Source organism: Alligator mississippiensis, chromosome 1 (assembly GCF_030867095.1).
Source record: "Alligator mississippiensis isolate rAllMis1 chromosome 1, rAllMis1, whole genome shotgun sequence".
Classification (NCBI taxonomy): domain Eukaryota; kingdom Metazoa; phylum Chordata; order Crocodylia; family Alligatoridae; genus Alligator; species Alligator mississippiensis.
The window spans coordinates 51084280-51102178 of record NC_081824.1 but is presented as its reverse complement, the minus strand read 5'-3'; the positions used below and the strand labels follow the sequence as shown (position 1 = coordinate 51102178).

Here is a 17899-nt window from a genome sequence, read left to right as displayed (position 1 = left end):
GCCTGCAGCAGACCTGCCATGCTAGCTCCAAAAGAAGCTAGCTCCAAAAGAAGGGATAGCTATGAACGAACAGTGTGGGGACAGGCAGTGGAGGAAATGACTTGACTGAACAGTACTAGCAGCGTAAGAGTAAAGCTGGGCACCTGGGGCAAAGAGCTAGGGGCAACTTCTGGTTGTCACGGCAAACGTCAACGCACAGCTGCTGGCAGCAGCTTTTTTTCAATCCCTTCCCTCCCTCCCCCACAGATTTGGTGCCCTGGGGTGTTTGTCCCTATTGCTTCTCACCTCCTCTTCCCTCCCCCTGCCAGTAATGCTACTGAACAATACATTTAAAATGCTACTTAGGTTGTTTTTAGTAATAAGAAGTGAGCCTAAATCAGATGTTACATTTTTCATATTTTGTGCTCTGGGTTTTAGCATTCATTTTTGCATATAATGCTTTGCTTGGTAAGATAGACCCTCAGTAAGGTAGGGCTTTTTACATGTGCTCTGAGGGTGGTGGGGGTGCTTTAATTAGAGCAGCTTTGAGCTCTGACCCTCACATCCAGATTACCACTATTGCCTTCTTCCCCTCTTATTCTGCATTACTGTCTCTTGACAGAAGACATTACTCCACATCCCGCTAATTATTATTTAGGCACTGAGACCTTTTTGCTTAATTTGATTTAAAATATTCTCCTTTATTCACTTCTTGTAAAAAGAAGTAACGTGGTGCTGTTTCCAAGGAAAGTTGCCGTAAACCTCTGGGATTTGTACCCAACCTGTGTTGATATAGGAGTGCAATGAAGGAGGAGTAAACAGGAAACTTTATGTATTTTGACTCCAGAAGCCAGGAGGAAGAGCTCATCTAATGAGAGATGACAGAGGTTGTAGGAGACAGACTGTTATTTTGAAGTTCCAAGAGCTCCCCTTGTGTTGCAAGAACAGCAGAGTTGAGAACAATAACATTATATTAAAAAGTACAAAATAGCAACCTTTGGAAATTTGGAACGCAAAGCAATAGCTGGAGCAGAGTACGTCAACTGTTAGAAAATCCAGGCACAGAGCAGAGAACTGAATTGTCAAATCAGCTGGTTACATTGTGAAAACGTAATGCATTTACCCCATGTTGTTGGGTTCTTGTTTTTTTGTTATTTTTTATTTTGTTTGGTTTTTGTTTAGTGTTTTTTTTGTTTTTTTGGGTTTTTTTTGGAAAACAACAAAAAGAATTGGCTGATGTCTTCATCTTCCCTGACAAATGCAGCATTTGTATGGACTTGTTATTGCAGTTCTCAGTTTTGAATGACTAAGCTGTTGAATATTTTATAAGGATTTATTTTCATCAGCATTCGAAAGCACTTTGAAAATGTCTTGTGATTCTGTGTTTTTCCTTAATGCTTTTCTCAAGAGAGCACTTCATTTCAGAAAGTAGCTGTTAACCCTTGCTATTATGGGCTTGATCCTGCAGCATTTAACCACTCAACATTCCTTTGACTTTCAGAGGGGGTTGGATGTTTAGGGATTTCCATAGCAGCCCTCTGCATTTGTTTTAGAACAGTGAGTGATGCTGTAAAATTGGAGGGGGGAGAAATTCACAGAGGTAGCAGACAAAGGCTGCATACATTCATTCAAATAAACCTGGTAGAATTCTCCCCAGATTGTATTCCACATAGAGAAACTTACCCAGAGTTGCGGGTACAGATATTTGAATGCTGAGACCATGAACAGTAGAGTGCTTGTAGTGCTGACACTGCTCAGCCAGAGGTGTATAGCTCTGCAAGCTCTGCAGCCTTCCTCAGTCTGCCTGGCAACAGATGCCAGTAGTACATAGGGTAGCCCTGATTGGCTGATCCGTACTGCCCATGGTCAGCCTATGTTTTCTTGTAGCACAATGTGGGGATTGAGAAGGGAGCTCGTTCTGCTCCCTGCAGGAGTGGTATAGTTCAGCAGATGACACATTGTCTCCCTGGGGGAGGGACAGGAGGAATGATGGAGGGCTAAATGAGGAGACAAGTCATGGCATGTACAGATGTTTGCTGTCCCAGGAGAAACTCTTCTGGGAGTGATTTCCCTCCATTTGTTCCATGGTTATTTTTCTCTGGGGCGGCCATTTTTTTTTAGCCTGGGAGAGAAAACCTAACTATCTGTATGCTCATGGTTTCTCCTGGGAGATATGTGATTCTCCCAGGAGAAACTGTATGTCTGTATGAGGTATTTAACAATCAGCAGAAGAAAAATAGCTTGATTACTGGGAGACAAGAAGCAAGGCACTACAGGTAGATATGACAAAACCTGTTATTAACATTGCTCCACACTTTACTTTGTAAGGCCTCAGTTTCAGTTGTTCATAATTTTGCCAAATTTCAACAATTTTACATGCATGGTGTTAGTCTCATAGGAATTTGTTTTTTCCCAATGAAAATGGTTTGGCTGTTTCTGAGAAAAAGTACAGAGAAAATATACTATCTTGCTGTGTTAAAATGTTGGTGAGTCTGTATTTGAAAAGCTCAAGTCTCCATTCTTTGGTGCACTGACTTGAAATTTTGGAGGGGAATGGTGGTTGTTTCAGGAGTATGTCACTTGCTTTCCCCATGAGAGTCCATCCAACCCTTTCAGAAATCATGGTTCTCAACCACTTATTAAGAATTTTCTTATTTTCTCAGCCAAAAAGTTCTGAAATTCTTTTAATGCTGACCATTCTCTATCCTCTCTCAGCTCCTAATGTGACCACATTGCTCATGTTCCACCACTACTCATGGTCCCCTAATCATTCTTGTTGCTTTGCTTGAGAAATATCTGTGTGTTAAGTTTGCCTTCTGAAAAAAGAAGGAAATTAAATATTAAAATATAATCTTAAAATAACATTAATGTCATAATTAAAAACTCAAAAGTTAGAAGATACCAAAATTAAGTGTGCCTGTCTGACATGATGCATTGGTTGGATCTGCTTTAGCAGTGAATCAGGGTAGTTAGTAAAGGGGGCTGTTTTCTGTTGGTTCCCTGCTTCATTTGTAGCAGAAGTTGAAAAGTATGCAGGGAATGAGGCATGGAGTTACAAGAATGAAAAAGAATCATAGCCTGGAGAACTGGATTTTGTTGCTGTTTCTTCTGCAGCACTGCTGTGTAAAGCTAAGTAAGTTGTGTAAGCCACCCTTTTCATTGGTGATAACTGCCTGCATATTGCTGATTTTCTCAGTGCCAACTTGAGACCCTAGGGTTGGATTTGGTTAAGGTCTGAATGCTCATATTTCTGGCATTTGTAGCCAGTCAGAATTATGTTTTAACATATAAAAGACTACACAATGCTAAATATTTAGAAAAAGTGATGTTTTGAAATGGGCATCCAAAATTAATTTGTTCCTTAATGTCTTCAGTGTCTCTCTGCCTCCAGAGGAACACTTCCCTGTCTATCAAATGGGGATGATACCATCCTCTCACCCGCTGCTCGTGGTTGTGAAGATAAATCATGTTTTGTGAAATAGTGGATTGTTAGGGTGCCTCAGAAAATCCCACTAGGCAATTAATAACTTTTGGGTAACATCGGATACAGCCTTTGAATAGCATGCAGTTTATAGGACCTAAGGCAGGGGTGGGCAAAATATAGCCCACAGTCCGGATCTGGCCCACCAGCTCACTGAATCTAGCCTTCAGGCAGGCACTCACGAATTAATTGTATCTGGCCTGGCCTGCAGCTGCCCCTGCTGTGCTCCACGAGGGGCCGAGTCCCGTCCCCCCCCCCCCCCCCCCCATTCCTGCCTAGGGCAGTGTGTGTTGCACTCCCAGCCTCCCCCTCTGGAGGGCCCTAGTCCTGGCACTACAGCCACCCAGGGAACTGCTGGGCTCCCCTGGCCACTGGCAGCTCCTCCTCCTGTCCTTGCCGCAGCACTCCAGGTAACAGGTAGGGAGGGGGAGCGGGATGGCGGGGCAGGTTCGGCCTGCAGCTCGCTTTGGTTCTGCTCGTCCATGGCTGGATGGGGGAGCATGTGAAGGAGCTTGGCTTCATCACAAAGCCCCACCATGGAGGCTCAGGACAGGCAGGTGGGGTGGGAACAGAAGCAGGAGCCAGTGTGGGCTTGGCTGCAGTCCCATCAGGCAGGGGTGGGACACAGGCCAAGAGAGCCGGAAGCCAGGCTTGGCTGCCCTCCTCCCACCGCCATCCCCTTTCCCTTGTCCTATGGACTTTCCTGGCTGTCCATAGTGGTAGCTGCTTTCCTGCTCCTTTGCAGTATGCTGTGAGCCAGCTCTGATCCCCCCTGCCTGTGGAGGGTCTAGGCTCAGCTACATCGCAAAGAGCAGGCAGGGGGAAGCCCACCCACATGCACACACCCACACCCTAACCACACACCACTGTACCCCCACTCTCCCCTCCACACATCCAACCCCTACCATACCTACACCCCACCCCACACACAGACCCTACCCTTCCCCTCCTACAATATACAAGAATGAGACTTCTATTTTGTATTATGCAATATACACTACACAAATGCACACAAATCAGGACAGAAATATTTTTTTGCAATAAAATTAAAATATGTTATAGTAGATGTTTGATTTTTACTTATGATTTTTTTCCCCTGGTTCCAAGATAACACACTTTCCCTCCCAAAGGGAGCACTTTTGGGAAAAGGGGAGGGAGGGATATTTGGTAGCAAAAGTCAGGTGTTTGCAAGAGGCGGGACTTATGGTCCCAAGATGACGAGGGGGCAGGGCACCTGTCAAGGGACGGGACTACCTTTGCAGCCTTTGACAGCTCAGCAAAACTCATTAAGCAGCCCTGCAGCTGAAATAATTGCCCACCCTTGGCCTGGGGCCATACCTTAAGACAAAGGATAAAGCAAACCTGTGCATAGTTGGTCATTAGGTGATCACCACCTATCCTGAAGGCTAACAGAGGGTTCCTGTGAAGAAAAAAATATGTAATTAAGAACCATATTATAATGCATATGGATACATTAGGGTTGCACATTCTTTTGCAATTGCTTGGAAGAGTGCAGAAGATCCTGTCCTGTCCTCTATTTGAACGTTCGTATGGGTAAGCATAAGTTAGTGCAGAAGCAGAATGATTTAGTAATGCAAGACTCTGACTAGGAAGTGGTTGGGGTTTCTTCTGCAAATCTGTTCCTGGTAGGGAAGCATAGATTTGAATCTCTTCCCCTTTAGAATGATGAAAGATGCAAACATTCTGTGGCTCTTGCTGGAAATTAGGGGACATACCCTTCACCTTTTTTTCTCTCCTTAAGAATGTAAGATTGATTGTGCCTATTTTCCTCTGATTGACAAACTTACTGTTCTGCTCACTCTTCCAGGCTCTTGCCCACTGAAGCCGCTGTGCAAGCTGACTTAAAACTGCTTTAAGTCACAGAAGTACTAATGCCTTAAAATTTGCCTTATGTCAGGAGTGTCCTGCTCATGATGACATTTCAGGATGCATCAGAACACTGTGGAGGTGATCTTGCCCGGCAGAGCAGCCTCTGGAAGGGTTGTTGTAACTTGCAGAGGGTGGAGTCCGGCAGTGGGTGGAAGGATGGTATAAAGCTGCTCTTTGTATACAGGGATCTGAGCTTTTGAGTCTGTCAGCATTAAATGAGCCAAGAGGAATGCATCTTTGCCTCAACAACCATTACGTTTTTGAACAAATCTCCATATCTGAAATCTCTCCAGAATACTAGTGTACTGTAGATTGAGCTAATTAATGTGGCTGTTGCTTTGGTCATTCTACAGAAATTTTTCTTTGAGTTTGAGAGAAACTCTAAGAAACCTTCCAGGTGAACAAGATGATCAATTCCTTATGTGTGTTTTATCAACTGGATATAGAAAAGTTTGTTTACCAGAGTTGGTGAATCTGCAGCAACTCCATTTGATTAATAATTCACTACTTTGTATTATGGTAACATTCACATTCTGCATGTAGGAAGACTGTGTCCCTGCTTTGAGAGCTCACAACTTGAGTTCTCAGATGTAATCATATTTTTGAAGTTAAAAGCAGAAAGATTGTATTTAATCTAATGTTGCTGTTGTGAATTAAATGCAGAGGGTTAATATTTGTCTACTCTAGCAGCCAACTGGATGTTTGCTCATGTTTGTTTAAAAAGGGGAGTTGCTACCAGCCTGTCAGGAGGCGTTTCAGTTGTTACTGATTTCTTCCTCTCAAAGAAAACACCTGAGCCTTTTGAAGTTTGGAAGTGAAGAGTTTTGGCAGAGAAGTTTCCTAAAGAATGATGGGGCAGCTCCTAAAATCTGGAGAGGAATGGAATACAAAGCTGGTGGAGCTAATGTGCTGTATGGGTCAGTAGTACAGTAAATGCTGTAGTTTGCATGTTTTGGACTACTTGTATGTTTGCATAGGAAAGGAAGTTTAAAGACCTGCATTTGGAGTTTAACAGAGTTCTTACGCTCGTAAGCCCCTTAGGAAACAGGCGGTGCAAATGCTGACACTCTTAAGCTCGCATAAAATTATTAGATTTCATTGCGTAGCTTTGTTTTTCTATCACAATGATTACAGTTGTTGTATTCCTTAATAATGCAGTACAGTATGCTCGGTTCTGTACACTGCTTTGAGATCAGGCATGTGAAATGTATTTGCAGTGAATTTTTATCCTAATATGCTTTTCCATTTCTGAAGGCGTTGGTCTCTATCTTTAATCAAAACTATTAAAGTTGTTTGTTTCTGTCTTTTACATGTCTGTGGCTGGCACCTTCTTTGCCACATACTTTTTTTGTCTATCACAGATAATTGACGCTTCTTTATGGGATTGTTCTTTGAACCTGAGGAAGTGTATGATGTTGAAATTAATATTGTAATTGAAAATGGACTAAAAATTAATTGATGCAACAGATTCTAATAAGATACAAACATTTGTGTTACTGGTGGAACCATTGCCCAAAGTATATACTTTTGTGGTAGGCATAATTGTTTGGTGCCACAATAATACTGTGTAGATACATTATAGGCTTGAAAGCTGGAATATTAAATTGTGTAATTTGGGAAGCTTATATTACTTTAAAATATCTATCCATAAGGAAACTGAAAATATTTCCCAGGTTTCTTTTTAGTTTGAGTCCTTCAGATTTTCTGTACTTTTCATTTTCCAAGCCAGAACTTCTTGCTTATTATGTTTTGGCTGATACCAGAAATGCTGATATGCTGCGTGAAGGTTATAGGAAATTTTGCATGGGAATAGATCAATTTGCTAAGTTTTCTATCTCAAATATAGTGCTATTCATTCTGTCACATATTGAAAGGGTTTGTGTTGCATGTTAAGTTCCTGAAAACTTGAGAGATTTGAATGAATGCTACCTGTACACTATTCATCTTACATTGCCATCATCACCATAATCTTCTATATTGAACAGTCACTACACACTAAAGAATGTCAATCTCTGAGTGGCTTCTAAGTGGAACATTAATGTAATGCTTATATACCAGTTCTGCTGCTTTAAACTAATCTCAGGGTCATCTCTTTTTCAAATAATAAAATAAAAGGTTCACATTTTCACTTTTGCTTGTAACAGCATCTGGGAAGAAAACTTCACATTATTATCTGACTGCTTTTCTTTATTCTCTCTAGTATACAACAAGTGCTCCTTCTGCCCCCTCCAAAATAAGTGAAAGCATAGGGCTCTAGAGCAGGTATTGCTAGAGCTCCAAGACAGGAGATGCTGCTGCAGAATAGATCTGTAGTGGTGTGTATGGGGAGCAGAATCCCTTCATTTTTTGCTACAGACAAACCCTTTTTCTCAGGCTGGATAGTATGGGCATGGGCTTATTTAACTTTACATGCCAGTATGGTGCTCACGCAGCTATGTAAGTCCCAATTTTGGCACTTAAGCAGTTTGTTTTCTTATTCTGCACGCAGTATGGAAATGCAGGCATCTCTGTGACTACTAAGCATGCTCTGTAGGCTGCACTCCTGACAGGCAGGTATGTGGCTCCATATACTTGTACTTGGGTGAGCACAGGTCCTGAAATTGCAGCCAAAAAAACACCCCCAAACCCATGACTAGCAGGTGTTAGATGCTAGAGGAGGAGTACCTTCCTTCTATGTTTTATCTCAGTAGCTTAGTGATTAGGGGCACTCACCTGGAAATGAGACCCCTAGTTTTTAGGCCTTGGATTCACCCAGACAGACAGAGTTTGAACCTATCTCTGGCAGAGTGCTGTAACCGAGGCCACAATTTAGGTGGTATTAAATCCCAGCTCTAGCCCAAACATGGGTCTCAAATTTCCTACGTGAGTGCCATAACCACTCAACTATTGTAGTAAGAGCCTCTTCCAGTGTCTAATTCCTACTAGTCATTTTTTGTCTGGCTACAGTTTTGGCATTTATGCTTTCTCAGCTATGCTTGCATAGAGCTGCATACCTGTCCAGCCAAAGTTTTTCAACGTAAAAAAGCAGGGAAATAAAATGTTTATATATAACTGAATTTATCTGTAATTTATCTGCAAGGACAATGTACAGATCTTTGGCACTGCCTACATTGGTTACATGGCTTTATTATCAGATTGGTTGGGCACCCACAAATCTCACTGAAGTCAATGGCTACAACACCACTCTTACACCACATTAAAAAAAGGCAGCATTTGAAGCACTTTGTCTGTCTATATCCTCAGTAGCATAACCATGGAAGACAGATTGTTCCACACTGAGTATATATGGTATAGTGCTAGGGAGGCTGTAGTAGGAGTGCATGTGCTCTGCAGCTCCTGAAGAGGAGGTAGTCTTGTGGCTGGCGCACACTGGTGCAAAGGAGGGCAGAGAACTTTATTTACCTAACATAATAGGCCACTGTCCTCATGACACAACAGAAATCTCAGGTTTGTACATATATTTGCAGGGGCTTAGAGGAAGGCCTGGCATCCTTCTCCATTTTGCAGGTGTTCCCTGGGCCTTATTCTTTAATGTATTGTAATTGTATATGACTGAAACCAATATTGGATTTCTGTTTGGATTTTAATCTGATTTTGTATTGGGTAAGTTTAGACTTAGCAGTGATGGATTTTGCACTTCATCCTTAGATGGAGAGTATCTATACTGATCAGTGATATCATTGATATGGAAGACCTCAAATATTTAAAATGAGGGTTTAATAATATTATATATGTATTTAGGAATCCCACACCTTTTTTTTTCCCCCCTTCTTTTGTAGCTTCATTCAAAAGGTAGTGTTTATTGAACATGTGTGGAAAATGCCTATATAAGCTTTCCAACTAGTGCAGGGGCGGGCAATTATTTTGGGCAGAGGGCCGCTTACCCAGTTTTGGCAAGCTGTCAAGGGCCACATGGGTAGCCCTGCCCCTTGACAGGTGCCCCACCCACTGGTCACCATCTTGGGACCAATGTCCCAATGTCTTGGGACCAATGTCCCAAGACCAGCACCGGTGGGGCTCAGAGCAAGGCGCAGGTTGGCAGGGGTCTGTGGAGCTGGGCTGGGCTGCACCAGCAAGGAGAGGGGGATCTGGCCCGGCTCCATAGATCCCCTGCCAGCTTGGGACCCTGTACCCCTGCCGCCCTGCTCCGGGCCCTGCTGGTGCTGGCCCCAGGATACACTGGTGTGGGTCCCATGCTCCCTTTGGCTCCCGGCCCGCTCACTCCCAGTGCCCCCCCAGCCCTGTGGTACAGGCAGGGGGCAGCATGCAGCCCTGACCCCCTGCTCACCTGCAGGGAAGGAGCTGGTGTGGAGTGCAGGGAAAAGCGACCCTTCCTCCACCCCATGGCCAGTGCTCCCTGCTGCAGCTGCTTGCAGCCTGCATGGTGCTGTCTGGAGCAGGCACGTGCAGCCCCATGCAGGCTGTGAGTGACTGCAGTGTGGGGCGCTGGCCACAGGGTGGGTGAGGGGCCGTTTTTTTCCCCACTCAGCACCAGTTTGTAACCTGCCCCCGCTGCCAGCCTGGGCCGCATGCCAGCTCCGGGCTTGCCCATCGGGACTGTGCTGTGGCAGCAGTAGCTGGAGCCCCCTCCCACTTGTCACATTGGGCAGTGTTTGCTGCTGCTGCCCGCCTGGAGCTCATGCGCTGGTCAGCACAGAGGTGGCAGTGGCAAATGCTGGCTGGCATGGCATGTTGGGGGGGGCCACAGTTGCTGCTGCTGTGCGCATCCCTGACGGGCAAGCCTGGAGCCGGCGTGGGGCCCAGGCTGGCAGTGGGGGTGGGTTATAAGCTGGTGCTGAGCACGGGAAAAGTGGCCCCTTGCCCGCCCTGTCACCGGCACCCTGTGCTGCAGCTGCTCGCAGCCCTCAGGACAGCCCCACGCAGGCTGCAAGCAACTGCAGCAGAGAGCACCGGCCACAGGGTGGGGAAGGGGCTGCTTGTCCCCACTCTCAGCTTTTCCCCGGGGTCCTCCCGTGTCCTTCCCCCCCACCCCCTTACCTGAGTTTACAGTGCAGGGCAGCCACATGGTCCCAGGCCAGAAGCCCCTACTGGGGCTTCTGGATGGGGGGGTGGGGCCGGGCAGGCCCTGCTGTTGCAGGAGCCCACCAGGGCTTCCCCTGGGTCCTACTGCCCCTGGCTCCTGTCATTTTGGACAGGAATCAAGGGCAGATAAATATTAATTTTCTAAATTTTTTTAGGGGCCCCGCAGGCCGGATAGAATGGTCTCTCAAACCGGATCCGGCCCGCGGGCTGTATTTTGCCTACCCCTGAACTAGTGGCAAGATATATTCTTACCCTGTTTTATGCTGTTACATTCCATCAGTTCTGTTGGTAAAAAGTTCAGTAAATAATTAGATTTTAAAGGTGCATTTACAGTTTATACTAAGTCCCTCTTGATTCTTGTGGTCTTGAGGGGCTCTGCTGAGACCTTCTACACAGTAGAAGAAGTTTTAATATGACTTGGTCTAGCCAAGTGTTTTATCTTAAGATGAAGTTTTGAGTAAACTTCTACGCATAAAAATATTTTCACCAGTACTGTCTCTGTTACTCTATTTGTCTCTCTTACAGATTTATTTTTCATTCAAACTTTACCTGGACGCTTATTTATTATTAATAAAATGAGCTATGCAGATCTTTTTGCAGTGTTGAGTTGTTTTCAGATGTATTAAACATTCTTTTTTCTCTGTCTGTCTCCCCCAGATGAACGGGACAAAGTACAAAAGAAAACTTTCACAAAGTGGATAAATCAGCACCTCATGAAGGTCAGTTTACATTTCTCTCACATTAGTGACATGGCATATTACCTTGCTGGGTTGTGTATTTTACTAAATACTTGACTTAAGAACTGTATAACATTGCTGAGAGCAAGCTCACGATCTTCAAGACACAGATTTTGAGCTTCAGGGGGTTATCGGCATGCCTATGTTTTGGGGAAATGTGGAAAATGAAGAATATTGCTGCTAACCTTTTCAGTACAGGTCAGTACCATTGCCCTAGAACATCTCAAATTCCAAGGTGATTTATTTGATGCTTATCTGAAATTAAAATGATTCATTTTCCTTTGGAAAAGGAACTATGTTATTCTGTAACCTTGAAAAGGATGAACCTGAATCAGTCCAGTGGCATCAGTGTGCTATTCATGGAGCAGAAATAAATAATTTCTCAGGATTAAAATCACTTTCCAGTATCATTCCATTGAATGGCAGTGAACTTAGCTCCAGGTATAGAGTACATCATTTTAGTGACATGTGAAGCTTTTAGTCAACAGACAGCCGAAGGCTGTTAGTTCACCTTCACCATGTGGCCTTAAGCTCTAAATTTAATCCACTGCTTCAGTGCCAGCTGTCTAGCCCAGATATTTGTCTGGAGAAGGACTGCATGATTGTTTCATATGTTCCTTTCTAGTACATGGACAGTTGAATTCACCTTTAAGCGACATTAATTTAAAATGTATTGGCTTTTTCTGTTACTCTATTTTTCTCTCTTACAGATTGTCCTATCTGAGGTTTAATTACTGCTCTGATGTTCAAATGCCACTGCAAAAGTTTGTTTATGAGAAAAATGCTATTTAATTATTTCTTTACTCTTAACTATAGCTGCTAGAGCAATGTGAAATTTTGGCAATTGTTTCATTTCAGAGGTGTTTCAGGCTGTTTTGGCGCCCAAAACACCGAATCTGAATCAAAACAGAAGGCTCCAAAACAGCTTTGAAACTAATCAGAAGGCTCTGAAACATTTTGGAGAATTTCGGAGTTTCGGAGCTGGGTTTGCAGGGAAGCAAAAACTAAGAGGAGGGAAGGGAAAGACCGGGAGGAAGGACTGTTTTGATATTGACATCTAGCTCCCAGTTCGATTCCCCAGCTGTCTGATTGCTTCCCCCATCTCACTGATCATTTCCCCAGCTCTTCCCAGGGGGCATGGGCCCCTGATCTGTGCACAGAGTTTCAGCAGGCTGGGGCCAGGGGCAGTTGCTTGGTGCAGCCTGTGCTGAGAGCCGGGAAAACCAGTGCTGCTACTGGCCCCAGCCTGCAGCAGCAGCCTGCTGAAACCCGGCACACAGATCCAGGAGCCTGTGCCCCTTGGGAAGAGCTGAGGGAATGATTAGAGAACTGGGGAATTGAAATGGTGGCGGGCTGGGGAATTGGTCTGGTGAATCCCTGCTACACGCCCTAGCTCAGTGTTGTTGGGGCAGTGTGGGGTGGGCAGCAGTGGCAAGGAGATCTGCAGAGCCGAGTTGCACAGCAGGGACCAGCAGGCTTGCTTACTTCTCTGCACTGCTTCCCTGCCCTGCAACCCAGCGTAACAGCGATCAGAGATCCATGTGGGGGTCTCCTTGCCTACACAGAGGCAGAGGCCCTCCCTCTCCCCTGGATGAGCCATCCATGGCCCCATCCTGCTCCCTGCTGGGACCCTGCAGGCCTGGGCCCTAAGCCCCACCTGGCTGGGTAGGGCCGTGCAAAGCTTCCCTGTGGATGCAGGAAGAGCAGTGGATATATAACTTGAGTTTAGTGAGGCTTTTCATGCGGTGTCTCACAACATTCTTGGAAGCAAGCTAAGGAAGTATGGCTTTGGTGAAGGGACTGTAATTTGAATAGAAAGCTGGCTGGATTGTCAGACTGAAAGGGTATTAATGGCTCAGTGTCTAGTTGGCAGTGGGTTTCAAGTGGAGTGCCCCAGGGGTTGTTCCCAGGGCTAGTTTTGTTTGATATCTTCATCAACAACCTCAAGGATATGATGGAATGCACCCTCAGCAAAATAATACCAAGTTGGGTGGAGTAGTAGATATGCTGAAGGGTAGGGTTAGGATTGAGAGAGACTTGGATAAATTGGAGCGTTGGACCAAAATAAAACTCTTGAGGTCAAACAAAAACAAGTGCAAAGTTCTACACTTTAAACAAAACAATCCCATATACCAGTACATGCTTAGGAGCAACTGGCTAAGCAGCAGGTCTGCAGAAGACGACCTGTGGGTTACAGTGGACAGACACTAAGCTGAATATGAGTCAGTGTGTTCCCTTGTTGCCAAGAAGGCTAACAGCATATTAGGATGCATAAGTAGGAATGCTGCCAGTAGATTGAGGGAAATGATTGTTCCCGTCTGTTTGGCACTAGTGTGGCCACATCTGGAGTAGTGTGTCCAGTTTTGGGCCCCCCACTACAGAAAGGATGTGGGTAAATTGGAGAGTGTCCAGCGGAGGGCAATGAAAATGGTTAGGGGGCTGGGGTACATGACTTATAAGGAGAGGCTGAGGGAACTGGTTTTATTTAGCCTGGAGAAGAGAAGACTGAGGGGCAATTTAATAGCAGCCTTCAACTACCTGAAGTGGGGTTCAAAAGTAGATGGGGCTAGACTATTTTCAGTTATGGTAGATGACAGAACAAGGAACAATGGTCTCAAATTGCAGCAAGGGAAGTTTAGGTTAGATATTAGGAAGAATTTTCTCACTAGGAGGGTAGTAAATTACTGGCCAGAGAGGTTGTAGAATCTCCATCCTTGGAGGTTTTTAAGACCTGGATAGGCAAAGCATTGGCTGGCATGATCTAGTTGAGATGTAGTTCTTCTTTGAGCAGGGGTTTGAATTAGATGACCTCCTGAGGTCCCTTCAAACCCTAATTTTCTATGAATATATGATTCTAAATCCTTGGCATAAATCTTTTCCTTGGGAAGAAACTTGTCTTCCGCTCTTTTCTTTTAGGTCCTAGCAACATGACTCTGTTAACAGTTCTGTCAGTAGCTTCCCTACTGCAGCTGGGTACAACCCTTAATTGAGCAGCATGAGTGATAGGTTAGGGAGCAAAAGTTAATATTGGTTATTCCAGTAGTGTCTTCCAGATGGATTCCCTTCTGTAGATCTGATAGACCCCAAGGAATCATGCTGTGTATAGCAGCTGCTCCGAGGCTCCCCATCTGCTTTGACACTCTTCACCTTAACTTTGTGAACACTCAAATGGACATATCCACATGCAGAAGGACTTGTACCAGCTAACAAGCAGCAGGTGTAAGATGCAGTACTGCCACTGTTAGCTGGATTTTATTATGCATGTGATTTTGGAAGAAATATGCCCATCATCCAAACCTCCAGGCAAATTCACATTGTTTTAAGAAATAGTAAGCAATACTATTACTAAGTAACTGACTGTCAGTAGTCAGCAAGAAGGCAGTCCTTAGATTAACCTCTACTTTTTTTCTCTGTGATTTCAGATATTGTTTTCCTTGTTTCAGGGGCACACTAGAGATGCATTTTATACGATGGGGGGTTTTTTAATTGTGGGAGGAGACAGGAGGACTGCTGATTAAGAGCTCTTTTGTACAACTTTTAAAACCAAGTTTAAAACCAATTATATATGTATTTACAGTAGTCAACACATAATAGCCAGAACACAAAAAATAAAATCCTATTCTACAGGATTCTTCTCTACCAAGAGAAAAGATGCTGACAGATCCAGAATGTGTTAGTGGTGTGGAAGTTCACCTAAAGGCATGAGCAGATCTAGACTTTTGAAAAGGGCAGTGCAGGTGGTGAGGTGCATCATCATATATAAAATAACAGGTTTTCCTCCCGTTGAAAATAAACTTAAAGCTTTACTAATATGCTAGGGGCCTAGGGCTGTATTATTCATCTTGAGATTGAAGCAAAAACAAATATAGCTTCATTGGAATGAGTTAAAAACAATTTGCAGGGCTGTGAAATAGGAGCTTCATTACCAGGAGCAGCATGGCAGAATCAAGGATACTTTGACTGGCAGAACATTAAGACTGAAAAAGAAGAGAGGGTCATTAACACCTGTGGGATGAAGAGTTTAGAAAAGATCAGGTAGATTATAATGAGCCATAAAGTCACCAGTCATCTAGCCTGCAGGGCCAGAAGGTCAAGCACCACTGTACTAATGAATGGAAATCTTAGACTTGACTTTACACTTGCTGCTGTGTTTCCTAGATAACATTTGGATTATTTTTTTTAATTATGCATTTCCACACATCATGCAACTTTTGGCTAAAGGACTCCAGCTCTTGCTTTTTGAGTCATTTGTTTGTTGTAGAAGGTTTTTTGATTTTTCTAGAGGCACTGGTAAATCACATTACTTGTCTAATATATAGAGTTACATTTGACATGCCAGAGTGTGTAAATGTGTAAGAACAGTCATTTTGTTCCCGTATATCTAGGGTGAAGTCTAAGTCCCACTGAAGCCAGTTAAAATGTTCTTGAATTACTGATGTCTAAGGAAAATAGAGGAGTCATGGTTGAAGTGTGAAGGGTTGAGTAGGAAAAAGTGATATAGTTGTAGCTTAGTAGGATCAAAGGAATACAGAATCAGATCACATTAGGAGAGGGAAAGGGGGGAAAGAGTAAGATATATTATCTCTGAATCTCCTTTCTGATCATTTAAAAATGTTTTAAATAAGTTTTTCTGTGGAAGCAAAGATCCTTCTGAGTTTCAGCATCAAAATAGTGACAGAACTTGTGAAAAAATTGAGTTTAGTTCAAGGTTACAAAAATGTGGTTACAATATTAGTTTCAGAGTTCATTACTCTGAAGAAGACAAAGCAAAGACAGATCCATGGCATCAGAAGACCAACATTTCCCCTCTATAAGAGGCACTTTTCAGTCCTTCCATTTCTATTGGGGAAGTGTTGTACAGGCCACCTTTAAATCTTGAAACATCAGGGAAAGGCTTATTTTGCAGAGCAGTTGAGAGGGGGCTGTCTACCAGTGGCTGGTACATCGTGTCCCCAGGGAGTGTCACCATCTGGCTAGCCCACATGCTATTATTGGCAGCAAGCATGTGCTGGGTCCACAGACAGCAGCGTGAACTATGCTCTGTGTTCCACCACATTCATAATAGAATGGGCCCCGCTGGCAGGAGACTGGACTTGCCTGTTGGCTTCCCTGCATAGCCTTCTGAAGGGATTTTCCCACAAGTCATTCTGTGAGACCTTTGTGACACGAGGGTCTACCTGTGATGAAATGTTTATAAAACTTGCTCTGCAATTATTTTTGTAATAAGCAAAATGTTGCAATGTTCAGTATTCAAAATCCTATTATTGCAACCTACTAAAATACTTATAACAGAAAAGAGTGTGATGTAGATTGTAGAACTGCTGTATAGTGCTGCAAAGATTGAGTGAATATCTGAAACATGACTCTGTTAGAGTCTGGTGAATATTCCTAAAATAGAACTATTCGTGTATGGTCACTTGGATCAGGGATTTTATGAATTACACAGGTATGCATTTAAATGAAAAAAGAACCCATTCCAATAGAATATAATTGTTTCTTTGCTGAGAGTTTGTTCTGTAGGTACACAGTATCTTATCAAAGGACATAACTTTCACCAGTGTTTTCTTTTTAACCTCTGAAAAGAGAAAACTATTCATCTTTGGCCCTTACAAATATTTGTGTCTGTAGATATTTTTAATGGGTGAGGCTTTCAAAAGCATTCAACACTAGTTTATCTTTGACCACTTTTTAAAAATCCCTATCCTGTAACATTTCATTTTCAAAACATGTTTTATAAAGTCAAATTTTATTTTCCTTTGTGGGGCAGGGGGAATGGTATGCTATGCAGAAGGGACAGAGGACTCCCCTGACTGAGCAGATGAGGCTGGTCTAAGGGACTATGTCAAAGTTCTGGCTGACCTGACAGTCCCTGCCACCATCAAGGGTTGTTGCAATTAATGCAGTAATTCAAAGTGTTCCCCAGATGACTCTAGCCTAGGCAGGGGGCAAGTCCATTTAAAAACCAGTCCTAGGATCAGAAAACCATGCTCAGCTCTCTGTGACTATCCACTTTTGCAGTGCCTGCCACTTCCTTACTGGTTATACCTGAATATTCCACCTTTCTTTTACCTTTTCTCAGTATTCAGGAGGTCCTCTTGCCTTCTTGGCAGCTGGTACAAAGTTTTAGCTCCTCTTAGTTGGTTTATCCATTATGTGGTTCTACTTCTTCTAAAAAATTTTGTTTGGCCAGAATTTTTCCTTTGAGCCATCCTTTCTGAGGAATGCAGAAGTAAGCTTCTGAACAAAATCTTATTGATTTGAAAATATATTTGCTTTCTTTCTCATATTTCTTCTTGTACATTTGCATACTTATCTCACAGCCCATCCATCCCAGGTTGGATATCCTAATTATTCATTATTCTTTCACTCATAGAATCTCCGATTTATTTAATAAAATCTTACTGAGGGATGACAGATCTTAAATTATTTGAGAATAGAAAGGGTGTTGACTTAACGGAGGAGAGGCAGAATATGGGTAGGAGGTTGAGATGATAAAACTGCATTGTTCCACAGATGATAACCCACATGAAGAAAGTGTGTACACCAAACAAATAAAAATGATGTCATAATAGTGAGGTTAATTTGATCACATTTAATATATATAAATTATATTAGAAATAAGAATTCGGAAGGCAAGTAGTAGATATGTACTGAATATGCATAAAGTATTAAACATATGTATTTCCCCAGACAACATATTCAACCAGTGTTCTGGTTGAATATGTTGTCTGATGAACCTTGTTGTTTTTTTCTTTTTAATAGTCATTGT

The 17899-nt window shown here is 43.3% G+C and overlaps 1 protein-coding gene across 16 annotated transcripts in view; it reads left to right on the top strand.

Annotated features, from left to right (window-relative positions):
• DST (dystonin) overlaps positions 1-17899 on the top strand; it is a 494468-nt gene that overhangs the window by 148636 nt on the left and 327933 nt on the right. For 15 of the 16 annotated variants that reach the window (XM_019496873.2, XM_019496902.2, XM_059730546.1 and 12 more), the window contains one exon: positions 11051-11112. In XM_019496873.2, the coding sequence (XP_019352418.1) occupies positions 11051-11112 (62 nt within the window). Of the gene's footprint in view, positions 1-6181; positions 6268-11050; positions 11113-17899 lie in introns of those variants that run through there. The other variant, XM_019496908.2, reaches the window with a different exon arrangement.